Raw genomic sequence first — 15,483 nt, 5'->3', positions numbered from 1 at the left:
ATGTTCTACTGCTGCAGTAATACGTTTTCCAGTTCTCAAGCAGCTGCAGCTCGAGAGATAGAAAACCCTTTTACTTTTACACTAATGTCAAGGCCTTTTAATGTTACTCTGGCAGAATAAAACCATAATATACAAGGCAATCTGGCCCTTAACTCAGGTAAAGCCTCCAAGGATATTGCAAGGGAAGTCTGTAATTGACCCTCCTAGGTGGCACTCAAGCACTGCACTTATAATTGAACCACTGGTATTTAGGAATCAACTCACAGTGGCATTCCGCTCCCTCTCTATACTTGACACAGGTGGAGCCCAGCGGAGTACACTCAACCACTTCCATTCATCCAGTTGCAGAGGTTCAGCCTCTCCTAAGATAGATGGGAATTTGGCGTTCTAAATGCCCAGGAGGGAAAATGTGCAGGAAACAGGTTGAGATGGAGAGAAATACATTGCTGTTTTGAACAATGAGGTGCCCTAAAAGATCTGAACTGAACGTTTTGAGGAAATGTCCTGATTTATTTATTTTTTGTCATTTTCTGGCCACAGAGAGAATTAAGCATGGCCTGAGATACATGGACACGAAGGGGAAATGTGCCATTGGTAAGCATAACATAGGCAGAGTTGGCCGGCTACTGGTCCATCTAGCTAATAATTGTCTGCACTGACTGGAAGTGGCTCTCCAGGATTTCTGGCAGGATCTTTCCCCAGTCCTGCTTGGAGATACTGGGGATTGAACCTGAGACCTTCTGAATTCAAGGTAGGTCCTCTGCTAAGGCCAGTAAATCTCAAGTACCTGTAATGGCTTCTCTGCACTTAACAATGAGACATGCTCAAAGCACTTCACTCATGTCAGCTTGCAATCCTTACAACAACCTTGCAAGGTCAGCCTGCATTATCTACCACCTGAATATAGACGGGGAGGTAAGCTTAAGGACAGAGAAGAGAGCCTAGCAGAGCTGAGACCTGAACCAAGGAGTTCCTGATTTTTAGCTCAGTTGCTTAGCCACTATACTAAATACATCAGATTGAGGAGGAAGAACCTTGAGACAATATTGTGGGTTGCAGGCAGAAAATGGTGAGGGTTCCCCCTACCACAGTTTCGAACATGCTTCCACATGAAAAAAAACATTTCCCTGCAAACAGAAAATGAGTGCAATAGGTGGGATGCTCCCTGCTGTGCTATTTTTCTGCTTGCAGGGAGGGGTTTTTGTATATGTGTGGGATTCAAAAAAGGTGAGTGTAAGGAAAATGTTGCCCCTCTAACCAGTTTCCAAACCTGGAGCAAAATGTTAATCAAGAGACCATCCAAAGCCATACCAAAAATGTTAATTGGGAATCATTGGTAGAGCACCTGCTTTGATGCAAAAGGACTTGGGTTCAATCCCTGTCATCTTCAAGTCAGACTGAGAAAATATTCGTGTCTGAAACCCTTGAGAAATGTTGCCAGCCAGTATAGACCATATGGAGCTAGTATAGAATAAGATAACTTCCTCTGTTTGCTAATGGCAAAATAGCTGCTAACCTGTTTCTAGCGGAGTAAACTTGTTAACAATAATCATTTCATTCATTAAATGTTTCTATTTTGCTAGGAACTAGTAATGTTGGGTTAATATAGTCCAAGATTTTGCATATGTTCAGCAGAGCTTCCGCAACTCAGATTATACCTATGCAAAAGTTCTAGTAATCTGAATCTGAATGTGTTTCCTTCGTATAAATAGCTCTCACCCAAATGCTTGGCTAACTAATATTCAGATACAGTGGTTACTGTTGGTTAAAACCATCTCAGACTCACCTACCTGGGAGTGACTGTAACTGAACTCAGTGGAAATTGCTTCTGAGTAGACATACATATGCAGTGCTGGGGGGGGGGGTGTACGCAGGGGTACGCATACCCCTAAACATTTTGTGAATCTAACAGGAGAAGAAACTATTTTTTTTAGAAAAAATAATAGTTTCTTCTCTAGCATGGTGAATCATCAGTTCTGTTGAATAGTGCAGTGAATCGTCAGTTCCGTTGCTACCCCCAATGGCAGGCTCATTTCCTTTCCGGGTGTTTCCTGAGTCTCAGACGAAAGCAAGCTCTTAATGTGTGAAGCAGTGTGGAATGTGAATGTGTGGAATCAGGAAGATGTTAGTGCACACACACAACCTCATGCCAATGTGGAAGTTACTGTCAGCTGTCAGCTGTGCAATATGAGGTAGAATGGTGATTTTCTTGAGTCAAAATGAGAGTACCCTTAAACATTATTATTATTATTATTATTATTATTATTATTATTATTATTATTATTATTTCTTTTTGAAAAGCACTGTACATATGATTGTGCACTGGAGTTCTCTTTTTGCTCTCCTCAGGTCCTAGCTGAGGAAGAGAAATATTTCTTGCCCATTCTCATCAAACCAGCCTTTACCTCTTTATTCCTTAGACTGTAAATAATTGGATTCAACATGGGTGTTACAATGCAATACAGCGAGGAAACCAAAGTATCTACATCCAGGGAGTACCCTGAACTTGGCCTGTTGTAGTTGAAGTTGGATGTGCCGTAGAATATCACGACCACAATGAGGTGCGAAGCGCAGGTGGAGAAGGCCTTCACTCTGCCCACAGTGGAGTTGATCTTCAGGATAGCACAGATGATGCGGATGTAGGAAACCAGAGTAAAGAGGCAGGGGCTGAGCCCTATCAACGCACTGGCTAGGTGGAGCACAGCTTCATTCACAGAAGTGTCTGAGCAAGAGAGCTTCAAAAGCAAGGGGACATCGCAGAAGAAGTGGCTGAGCTCGTTGGACTTGCAGATGGTTAAGGACGATGTCAGGAGGGTGTGCACCAGTGAGTTTGTCAAGCCGCACACCCAGGAGAACACTGCCATCTTGGTGCAAGCCCCCTTGCTCATGATGCTGGAATAATGCAAGGGGCTACAGATAGCCACGTATCGGTCGTACGCCATGACAGCCAACAGCACACATTCTGTCCCTGCGCAGGTAATGAGGGAGAACAGCTGGACAATGCATCCCGCATATGATATGGTTTTCTTTGCTCGGAAGAAGTTAGCCAGCATAACAGGGACTGTGGCAGAGATATAGCAAATGTCTAGGAACGACAAGTTGCTCAGGAAGTAATACATAGGGCTATGAAGGGTCAGATCTGTTCTGATCAGGGCAAGTATCAGAGCATTTCCCGCTAGAGTTACCGTGTAGATGACTAGGAATACTAAAAAGAACAGAACATAGAGGCTGGGGTGGTTTGTAAAGCCCAGGAAAATAAATTCGTCTACAAAGGTTTGGTTTTCCATTTGCTCAGGGGCCATTTGTAGAAAAGAAATGGAGTAGCCTTTTGAGACAGGAGAATGATCGACGTGTGTGAACACTCAGAATGTGGAGTCAATCCGCTGTAAGCAATTTAGCAAAGGTTGGCATCTGTGCCTTCATATCATGTGGGTCCCAAGTAGCATTTTGCTACAGAATTAACCCCACAATTATCAAATCACCAAGAGAAGGAGCAGTTTATACAGAAGAGCATATAACCCAATCCCTAGTAGCTGGTTACCTGTATGGAGGAGGGAAAAGAAACAAATGATGCCAACGTGAATGTGAGGATCACCAGGAGCTAATGGAGTCATGATCAAGAATAAGGACCAGTATGAATATAATTTACAGTAAAACTCTGCTATTCAGCTATCAGCTAACATTTCCCATTGTCAAAATTCTCTTAGTCCCTCATGTAGCCTTCATATTCATGTAATATTTTTTTTAAACATTCCTGTTTACTTCTTTCACCACGTTCTACGGTGTTTCTATGGAGAAGGGCTGTAGCTGAGTGGCAGAGCATCTGCTTTGCATGCAGAAGGTCTCAGGTTCAATCCCCAACATCTCCAGGTAGGGCCAGGAGAGACTCTGGTCTGAAATCCTGGAGAGCTGCTGCCCATCAGTGTGGACCAAGGTTAGCCAACATGGTGCTCACCAGAAGCTTAGGCCAGAATTGCCAGTGGTCAGGGATTATGGAAGTTTTAGGCCTGGAAGACACCATGTTGCCTACCCCTGGCATAGGCAATACTGAGCTACCACTGTTCTGGCCCAGGTCTGACCCCACTATGAAACAGCATTCCTAAATTCTTATGTTTTGCAGTTATTCTAAACACACACATGCACACCCTCTGACCTGCAGACTCATGATCTCTGCAGCTCGTTTTGGAATGCCGGTGATCACATTTTGCCAATGCTCCATAATAAATTCCAATGAGTTCATATATTGATCCTGTGTATACGGAAGAGTGAGCAATTCTCACAGCTGCAAACAAAACATAACCCTGCTAAGCTTGAATGTATAGGACTAATCAGATTTAAGCTCCTTTCCTTGTATATCATGCCAATTTCTACTACCTAGTTACTCCTTGTATCACAAAATATTTAATTTTTCAGCTGTGTTCCATTATTTTGATCTTTTCTACGGTAATGACATTGTGGTTCTCAATAGTATTCATTATGTGTTTTTGTTTTTTAAAAAATAAAATTTCTGCTTGCTAATGCTCATTTGAAAATTGAACGCATGAAACTTTCAGTCGTTTATATGAGAGGTTCTCTTCAGCTTTGGTTCTTTCTGCTGCTCACTCCCACCCCAGATTTTTAAAATGCTTTTAAATAACTAAAATAAATGCAGTGCTGATGGTCAGCTCCAAGCTGCAGTTTTCCTTCTGGTGGCTTATTATCTTGAAACCAGTCACAGAGCAGATAGCCCTCAGAGTAGAGGCCACCTTCAGAGAACTGGCCTTGGTAAAGGAGGGTGTATGGCACCCAGACTCAGGGGCCAAAATAACTTTGCTGGCCTTGGGCAACCAACAATGAGACTTGACTGTAGGGGTAATGCCATTTGCTGCTCTGAGACGGGCTGCAAATTGTCCTGAGCCAGCTCTGGCAGCACCTCACAAACCTCCATTTTAAAATATGGCCTCCTCAAGGAGACCATTTTAAATAATTCCTGAGGCACTCATTTTCAAGCAATAAGCTGGACAATTTTCTCTTTAGATGCAAGACAACAAAATAATGGTCTTCTTTTCCCAACTTTTTTTTTCCCCTGTCACCCATATAGCAAGATAATTTATTTAGCTTCCACATCCTTGAAGCAAGATTAATTTTTAAAAATATCTCCTACCTCATAAATAATTTCCATGCACCACAGTTGTGCTAAATCTTTGTCTTTCCTTCTTTACCCTTAACACAGCATAGAAGTTGATCTTATTTCCTGAGTTTTTCCTTGTGTCCTACAGGGTGCATATTTTCTCATAAAAACGTAATTTCTACTAAATCAAAGATAAGGTTTCATGGCTGAAACTTATATTTATTGCCATTCTTTAGACATAACATCCATTTGGACATTTTCATGAGAAATTATTTTGTTTATCCCAAATAAAACATTAATGCAGCTTCCTACAGTTTGTGTGGGTGGGTGTTAACCCTGCATTTTCTCACAAAGGACCAAATCAGATCCGTAAGATGAACAGTCCCAAATCCAGAACCTATTAAGCTAGTCCTCTGAGCTCAAGGACACTTCAGACCTGTTTAATAAGCAGCCCCACTACTACCACTGCTCTGTCCTTTATGGCAAACTCTGTTTGAAATGAAGCGGTGTTTCAAAAGCAGCTGACAATAAAAGATAGCAGCCAATTGTTTGGAGGGTGGGGGGAGTAAGTCCAAAATTCTGTTGGCTGACAGTCTCCCCAAGCAACTGTTTGGATCCATTGAAATATGTTTTAAACCTAAAAGCCATGGCGACAAAAGCAGTGTTTAAGCATCTTCAACCTGATCCAGGAGGATCTATGTTTTAATTGTTTTAATTTATATTTGAAATGTGTTGTTTGTTTATTGAGCTAATAGTTTTTATGAAGAACAAAAGAAGAGCCACATTCATTCATTCATGCCAAAGCCCTGTTTAGCGAAGTTTTTAATGTTTGTTGTTTTATCTCGTTTTTAACATTCTGTTGGGAGCCGCCCAGAGTGGCTGGGGAATAAATAAATTGTTGGTTGTTGTTGTTGTTGTTGTTGTTGTTGTTGTTGTTGTACCAGTATTCTGTTCTGATAGTAGCCAGATGCCTATGGGAAATCCATAAGCAGGACTCAAGCACAAGAGCCCTCTCCCCTCCAGCAGTTTCCAGCAATATTGCATATTATATACATTGATACTGTACATCTTATACGGCAGATGAAGTTAATTGATTATATGGAACTCGCAGAACTGACCGCGAAGCTCCGAGACCAGAGGGAGGAGACGGTGCAAGAAGATTGGAAGAAATTTAAAGTTTATTTGAAACAACGCGAAAAATTGGACATTTGAAGTGAAATCAGTGAAAATAATAGGTGATAGCTATACAATGATAGGTTGAAATAGTATATAAGAAGTGAAGATTGAAGGAAATTTAGAAGTTAGTATAAGATAGAAATATAAGATGTTAAGATTAATGTGATAAGATTAAGAATTGATAGAGATAAGATGAGTTAAGGTTAAGATAAAGAATTATGATGAATGTTTATTAAAATAGTCAAGAAGTTACTAAAGTAAATTAAAACTGTACGCAGAAGAGGGAACGGGGGAAGTGCCCTAAATAAGATTAGAAACGAGCTTATAAGAAGTAGATTGATATGTTTTTGTGTTTTATTTGATTGTTTTTGTGTAATTTGTGATGTGTTTTTTGTTGTTTTTTATATATTTTTATGTTGTTTGTATGGAAAATCTAATAAAATGCTTATAAAAAAGATACTGTACATCTTATACATGTTTTTATTGTTGTTGTTTGGCGGGGAGGGGGGTACTTTAATTTCCATTGTAAGCACATGCTGGTATGTAAATGTTTCAAACAATCACACAGACTTATATGTGTATCATTTGCTGGATTGGGACTTGGGGGCATAAACTGGATTTCCATTCAGAGTCACACTTGAACAGGCTGTGGGATGCATATCCCAATTCACATGTTACATGTTGTTCATTAACATCTGGTTTGTTGCATGAACAGAGCTGGGTTGGAGTCCTTCTGGTTTCAGAAGACTGGTACTTGCCTTCTGTTCTGATGAAGTACCAGGTCCAACCCTATTCTACACTGACTGTCAATAGCTCTCCAAATCCCCCGACTTGTCCCCGCAGGCATAACGTATTCCAACCTTCCCCAACCTGGTGTCATGCACAACCTTTGGAGCCTAGCCCCTGAAGGCAGATCTATTGTCACTGGAAGTCAGAGGTGGTTTGTGAGGCATTTATGGTTCTTCTTACAGAAGTCAAAGACATGCAGAAAAGAATAATAATAATAAAAAGAAACCTGATGTGTACATGCAGAGGAGGTATGCACCTGATACTTCCCCGTTCTTTTGTCTCACAACACTGGAAGACATGCACGACCAGCCAGGACAAAGATTCATGGTTCCTCATGGTTAACTCTAGGCTATTTCTCACATAGACAAAGCCAAGCACAATGTATACAATATTAATTTCAAATAGGATTCTTTATTGAGCTGAATCAATGGATTGGATGCTTAAGTCGGTGAGCCACTCTTGAAGTCAGAAAGAAAGGACCTATGCATCTTTTCATGTATTTGTAAAAGCAAGCAAGAAGCAAAAGCACCACATACCTAACCGAATACAATTATGGGGTGCATTTAGGGTGCTTCCAGACTGCCAGCATTTAGTGGGAGTGAAACAAGCAGTGGAACTTTCGACTTGTGCAATTAAAGTGGACTAAAGGAAGGGAAACGTCTGAAGCAGTGAGAGGGGAAACTTGGAGCTACAGGAAAATGTCCAATTTGAGAAGGCAAAAAAAAATGTCCACCAAGGAGAAAGAAACAGTGTTGTTGTGGGATGTGTTGCATGGATTGAATTCATTTAAACCGTCTTTTCTATTGTGCAATATTGCATTTTAATATTAATGTGGTGATTTAATTGTTGCAATCCACCCCAGGACCTTGGGGTGAAGGGCAGGTAATAAACTGTAATAGTAGTAGTGGTAGTAGTGGTAGTAGTAGTAGTAGTAATTAATAGTGTTTCACCTGTAGCCTTAGGAGGATCACTAAAATAAGCTTCCATGAATGAAATATTTAGCTAGATTGCAAGATTGTGATCTGAACCTTGAGCCCCTTGGCATTGAAGAGTAAGTTCAAGGATGGTCAATGGCTCCAGTCCTTAACCATCCCTACTTCTGGGTGAATCACTTGAGTTCAAAGATCCTTGCATGTATATGGCTGTTCACACAGATTTCATTTTGGGATAGATGGTTAGTACTGTTAACTCTTTTTACTCTGATTACTGTTGCAAGAGGGGAAGGAAAGGGGCACATCCCTTTATCCCAAACAGGTAATACCCACTGCCAGAACCAACCATATTTCCCTGCTGTGTTCCTGGTCTTGTTCTTGAATGGGGATGTGTATACTCTATAATTGTATAGAGTGGTTTGACAAAGGAACCAATGACATAGAGGGGTGGTGGGCTTTCTTTCACTTGAGGTCTTCGAGGAGATGCTGGGCAGTCATCTGCTGGGGATGCTCCATTTCTGCATTTCCTGCATAGAGGTTGGACTTTGTGGCTCACAAGACCCCTTCCACTCTACATGATTCTATAGACCTTGGGTGGAGAGATGCTGCAGAGGGACCCAAGTGAACAGCATTCATTTGCAAGCAAGGAACCTGATTTGGATGAGGAATCATGAATGTTTCTCGGTTTCTGCTTATGAATGGTCCTTGTCGGATTGGGAAAGTAGGCTTGAATTGCAGCACCAAGAGGTAGTCCTCATAGGAACCTAGAAAGCTGCCTTAACAGTCTACTAGCTCAGTACTGTGCACATCAGCTGCTAGCGGTTCTCTGAGATATTCAGGCTGGGATCACTCCCTACCCTACCAAGAGAGGCTGGGACCTTCTTTATGCACAACAGATGCTTTACCACTGAACAATGGCCCTTCAAAATTGAACCTGGAGGTAAAACTCATGACTTCCAGTAGCTTAGATTGCAAACTCCACCTCCACAATGGCCATTCCGTTATAGCCCATCCATTTATTTAAAAACCTGTACCACCCTTCATCCCAAAATGGGTTGACCTACCTCACATTCATGAACCCCGCTGAATGTGTAGAATTTACACATTGTACTGTATTTGAAGTGATGTCAGATGATATGAGTGTTTCGCTACTGCAAACTGGTTTACGGGTGTTTCAGACATGTAAAGTTTCATTTGGCTACATTTCTCGAGTGACAAGCAAAAGTGAGAGCTCATTCAAGGAATAGCATGGAAATACTATTACAGACAGATCAAGCATAATTTATATATTTCATTCCTGACAGTCTGGTCCTAGCAAGAATGAGACTAGAGTTCTATTGGCAGGCTAATGTGACTTATCAATGTGAGAACCCAAAACTCTGTTAAGAAAGCATACAGGTACCTACCTGAAATTGCTGTATTTGCCAATGAACATCAGCATTGCTTCCTCTCAGGCTCCTATAGATTAATTCAGGAAGCACTATTTAACCGTCACTCTAAGACCTGGGGGACATATGTTATTCAGAGAAGTATCTCGGGGACATATGCAAATAACAGGTAATTTAACTGTTTATTGCTTTTGAGGAAAACAGCAAAAACTACAAAAACATAAAATTTACCCATCCAGAGAATATACATATATATGTAATGAAAGCCTGGCTGCATTTAAAGTCATCTGGCATTTTGCCATTGTTGCACTTGAATGAGAATTTCATTTACAGTGAATAATGATAAAGATGCTATTTAGGGTACAAAATGGATTTTATTTGAAGAACAGGTTTAGGGTATAATTTTCTAAGAAATAGCTTCTGCAACAAACTTCAGCTAAGGATACTACCAAAGCTTACATATTAGTCTCCCGTCAGCAACTTTCCACTTGCTCAGCTAATACTGACACCCTGGAAATGCAAGTGTGTGTGTGTGTGTGACTGTGGTGGGTTTGGCATTCTGAGCTTGAGCAATAATGAAAATATGACTAAGATTTGGTTTTCCCATAGCTGTTTGAACTTCAGCATGACAACAGAACTGCATTTGAAGATTTGTGAGGTTTTAATATGTGGCAAGTTAATTTGTTTTTCACACTTCCCTCAGTAGCTGCCCAAAGTGGTTGGGGCAACCCAGTCAGATGGGTGAGGTAACAACAACAACAACAACAACAACAACAACAACAACAACAACAGCCTTTTTCAGATTATTTAAGCCCAAACATGCATTTGGGGTCTTAAATCTTAATTTGTTACCATATATTTTCATAGTGGAAGTGCTACTGTTGCAACCCCCCTTAGATCAAATGATGGGATGGGGGTCCTGATACACCAGCTGAAGACCAATGATCTATTTGATTGAAAATGACACTCTTCTATTTTCTATAGCACATTAACAACACTCAAACATCTGAATTAAAAGATGTCACTTGAGAAAAGCTGTCATTTTCTCATTAACGTGAAACAGGTTCAAAGCTCAACTCCCAAACATTTAGCTTGTTTAGATGTTGCTTTCATTAGCTGCATTCTTGCTTGGTGCTGCTTACAGATGCAGAGGTCATTCCCATCAAAATGCCACTCTACAATATCTCCCCATTTAATTCAGGTCTACCATTTCCGCAGACTATCCAATATGTGACAAACGACAAGACAGAAATGGTAAATCTGGATTAGATGGGGAGGGTGGGTTGGTGGGATGGTATTTTGATGAAGACAACAACATTGTGTGATCACTGAAGGGAAAAAATAAACTTGCATGCATGAACATCTTAGGCTGTATGAAGAAGAATAAGTATTGTGGTTATGATTCTAGCATCCACTATGTGTTTGCATGAATATGCATCTGAATGGCTGATAGGTTATTATTATTATTTACTGTAATCACATGTTTATCCCTGTCTTCCACCAAGGAATTCAGGGCAGTATAAATGGTCCTCCCATTTTTTTCCTTACAACAGCAACCCTGAGAGGTACAGAAGAAAGAGAGAATCTGGTCCAAGACCACTCAGTAAGTTTTATGGCTCAGTTGGGAGCTGCTGCTCCAGCAATTGTAACCCTTGTACCACATTGGTTCTTAAGAAATTGCTGTTTGTGTATTACATTTGTATCACTCTTTTCCTCCAAGGAGCTCAGAGTGACAGGGAAGCCTCAGAACAGCCCTGTGAAAAAGAGAGTCATTAGAGGAGCTTCTGGGCAGGTGGCTTCTAATGTTTTGTTGTTTGGTCGTTTAGTCGTATCCGACTCTTCGTGACCAGACCACGCCAGGCACTCCTGTCGTCCCCTTCTCCTTGTGCCCTCAATCTTTCCCAACATCAGAGTCTTTTCCAGGGAGTCTTCTCTTCTCATGAGTTGGCCAAAGTATTGGAGCCTCAGCTTCAGGATCTGTCCTTCCAGTGAGCACTCAGGGCTGATTTACTTCAGAATGGATAGGTTTGATCTTCTTGCAGTCCACGGGACTCTCAAGAGTCTCCTCCAGCACCATAATTCAAAAGCATCAATTCTTCAGCAATCAGCCTTCTTTATGGTCCAGCTCTCACTTCCATACATCACTACTGAGAAAACCATAGCTTTAACTATACGGACCTTTGTCGGCAAGGTGATGTCTCTGCTTTTTAAGACACTGTCTAGGTTTGTCATTGTTTTTCTCCCAAGAAGCAGGCGTCTTTTAATTTCATGACAGCTGTCACCATCTGCAGTGATCATGGAGCCCAAAAAAGTAAAATCTCTCACTGCCTCCATTTCTTCCCCTTCTATTTGCCAGGAGGTGATGGGACCAGTGGCCATGATCTTAGTTGTTTTGATGTTGAGCTTCAGACCATATTTTGTGCTCTCCTCTTTCACCCTCATTAAAAGGTTCTTTAATTCCTCCTCACTTTCTGCTATCAAGGATGTGTCATCAGCATATCTGAGGTTGTTGATATTTCTTCCGGCAATCTTAATTCCGGCTTGGGATTCATCCAGTCCAGCCTTTCGCATGATGAATTCTGCATATAAGTTAAATAAGCAGGGAGACAATATACAGCCTTGTCGTACTCCTTTCCCAATTTTGAACCAATCAGTTATTCCATATCCAGTTCTAACTGTAGCTTCTTGTCCCACATAGAGATTTCTTTAAGAACTTGCCATAGTTTGCTGTGATCGACACAGTCAAATGCTTTTTCTAATGCTACCCAGTATTGTTTTTCAACTGTAAGTTCCAGGAAGAACTTTGCAGTTGACCTTTAAGAGTATTCCAACACTTGGGAGCTTGGGGCTGCAGCTTAATTGCTCATCAGTTCTGAACTAACAAACTGCTAAAAGGATGTCTTTGCCACATCTGCTCGGTCATTATGGCTTCAGTGTCTGTATCTACTGTCCCCAGATTTAAGCTGCATGTGTTACCACCACATAAGAGAAGTAGCAGCAGAGCTTGCAGAAACAATTGAATTTGTCGGTATTTATTCAAAATAATTTCAGGGGGGAAATGGAGAATTATTCACAGCAAGTGTCTAAGGCCAGATATTATCGTTCCAAAGAGATGCAAGCTTTGACTGTCTTTTGCAAACACACACTGTATATTCTTTCTAAAGGCAGGGAGTTGGTTATCTTATCCAATTCATAAAATGCACCTCTGAGGCAGTGTCGCTCATAGTGTAATTCCACATGTCTCCCATCCCCATTGAGTTCAACAGAGCTTACTTCTCTGCAAGTGTATAGGATTGCAGCCTAAGTGACTCAGATATAAAACCACTGAAACGCCAGAAAAACAGAGAAAAACACAGCAAAACTTCTTCTAAGACACTATATCCTTTTAGGAATCAAAGAAACAGACACCATATATATTTTTCATATACTTCTATCATAAAAAACAAGCTGAAGAAGGCATCCGTGCCGAAACGGGGCCCTGTCCTGGTCTCCCTGGCTTGCATCTGACACGTATTTGAGAAGCCTTGACAACTGTATCTAGAAGACTTCAAAGAAAATTTCCATATGAAACTATTTTATGTTTAAGACTGTAATTCTTTACAGAATTGATATTACGTTTGGAATTACTTACGAGTAAACGTATGTTCCTTGGTTAAAACTTTTGGCCAGAGTTCTTATTTGGATTCATTACAGTGTATTTGGCAATAAGAACTCCAACTTCTTTTATGATTACTTTTATATTTATGACTTCTTTGTTTCTTCAAGTAAAGATATAAGATGAAGTTGAATTTGACTGAAGATCAGTTTTACTGCTTCATATTCATGCTAAAACTAAGGGCTGATCTACTTGAGCCAACAAACTCATAAACAGTCCTAATCCTCAGATGGTTTTTTTTTTTAATTAAATTAAAACTCGACAGAATCTAGCCAGGTTTCATGTAGGGTCTTAATCCAGAATAAGGAGATAGAAAGGTCTAGTGAAGACAAAACCTGCTTTATTTATGCATCTCTTTCCTTGCTTATTTAACTCAGGGGCCTAGTCATTCAGTTGCAGTTTGGAACACTGGGAATGGAGATATTCCAACAGGTAACCATTCAGGCACATCCAGTTCTTGGTCTTCTGAAGTGCAGGGTTTCCTCAGCAATGACATCAAATCTATGGAAATGTTTGAGCTATGTGAATACTTCTAGCAGCTGCAGTTAGATTTCACCCGGTTCTTTCATCATGTGAAAATTACCAAAATGTCTGATGGGATTTTAATTTCTTGAATTTCTAAAGGTTAACCTTCTAACTTGAAATAATTTGACCCAGTAGCATAAAGCTCTGGACAATTATACACACAAATGAAAACAATGCAACTGCTTTGACTTTATTAGCACAAATTACAAGGTCCCTGTCAGAATTAGAGCTCTGTCTCATTCTCTCTTTTGAAGCAAGCACACTTGAAAATGTCAGGCACTCCCAAGTACAGTATAGCAGCTTACAGTCCTTATATATCGCAATGGAAAGTTTCAATAAATGAGGCCATAAAATTAGATGTTGGAAAGGTCATAAGGTTTGACCATCAATGTATCTAAGCAGTAGTCACATTGTTCACTTCAGTGTAAAGCTGTTACTGTTTGATTTTCTTCCCTACCCGCCTGCCGCCCCACTTTTCTTAAAAAAACAAAACGCCAATCATTTTGTATGCCAGAATGGAAAGGAAGGTCTCTGGAGTTCTGTCTTGATGTTCCTGTCTGCAGCGCAACTGCATTCCTTAATGAATGCTCAGGGCTCTATTTCTAATTTTGGAATTGAGTAAAATGAATTTGCTGCAATTCTCAATCACTGGGGAATAATCTTAATGTACTTCCCCCTACTGTTTATGTCTTTATGCAAACAGTGTCTCCTTAACAATGCCCATTGCAGCTAATTTGCAACTACAGATCTCAAAAATATTGTCTTCTAAAGTTTTAATAGAGCCCCATGCAACTTAATTATCCATTATTGGCAGCTTCTCTCCTGGGGTGATTAGTTGGAGGAAGCTAGTGAACTTTGAAACTGCAAAATCTCAGATGGGAAGATGATTAGTTTATTTAGCAAGAGACTGGGATAGGAGGGAATGATGGGACTCCCTCGACTCATCTTTGATCAACTTGTTTTCTCTATTGCAGGCTATTTCTTTGCATGGAAGAATCTCATTTAAAGTTTTGTTGGAGAGTTCTCCCTAACTGGAACAGTTCCTATGTAAAGTTCACATGAATATAAATGAAAAATGAATTCATCCATTCATCAGTGTACTTTTCAGATTTTAGTTTCTTCTTCTTAATAGGTCTCCTGATGTTACTGAAATCCATTCTGGGCCACTCTGCAAGTCTGCCCATTTCCCCTCAAGTTCCTGCCAGCTGAAGTGGTTTATCATGTTTTGATTCCCAAAAGGAAAAAAGGATAATTGAAAATCAATGTGGAGACACATAAGGGACATTTTTTTGACATTATGATACTCTAGTTAACTCTATTTACATGCAAAAGACAGATGGCAATAATAGATTGCTATGTCCCAAGAAAGTTAAGGCCTTGTGAAATTAGACCACAGAATATGGTGATATATTAAAATAAATGAAACCGAGTGGTCATTGAGATTAGCGGTCTAAAATCTTGCATCTTGTCCAGACAAACAGTACAATCCAACATATGCCTACTCAAAGCAACACCCTCAGAATTCAATGGACTCACTCCCAAGTAAGTCTGCATTAACTTTAAAGCCTAAGTATGGCTAACTTACTGGTTCATAAATATTCCTTATGAATTTAAAACAGAAAGCAATATAGAAATATATATATATTAAAGTACCTGTATTGCTTTCCAATATTTAAACATGTTTACTCAGAAGTGCCACTTAGGCCAATGGTATAGTTGTAGCCTTAAAAAAAAAGTAAAAGGACCCCTGACCATTAGGTCCAGTTGCGGATGACTCTTGGGTTGCGGTGCTCATCTTGCTTTATTGGCTGAGGGAGCCAGCGTACACAGCTTCCGTTCTGGGTCATGTGGCCAGCATGACTAAGCCGCTTCTGGCGAACAAGAACAGCACACGGAAACGCCATTTAC

At 40.4% G+C, this 15,483-nt stretch overlaps 1 protein-coding gene across 1 annotated transcript; it reads right to left on the bottom strand.

The window, feature by feature from the left end:
• Positions 1-2,345: 2,345 nt before the first annotated feature.
• LOC117045366 (olfactory receptor 5V1-like) lies at positions 2,346-3,302 on the bottom strand. Its single transcript, XM_033146368.1, has one exon. It carries the CDS (start codon positions 3,300-3,302, stop codon positions 2,346-2,348), a length of 957 nt encoding a protein of 318 aa, XP_033002259.1.
• Positions 3,303-15,483: the final 12,181 nt, after the last annotated feature.

This window comes from Lacerta agilis, chromosome 4 (genome assembly GCF_009819535.1).
Source record: "Lacerta agilis isolate rLacAgi1 chromosome 4, rLacAgi1.pri, whole genome shotgun sequence".
NCBI classification, from domain to species: Eukaryota; Metazoa; Chordata; class Lepidosauria; order Squamata; family Lacertidae; genus Lacerta; species Lacerta agilis.
This window is presented reverse-complemented; position numbering and strand designations above follow the sequence as displayed.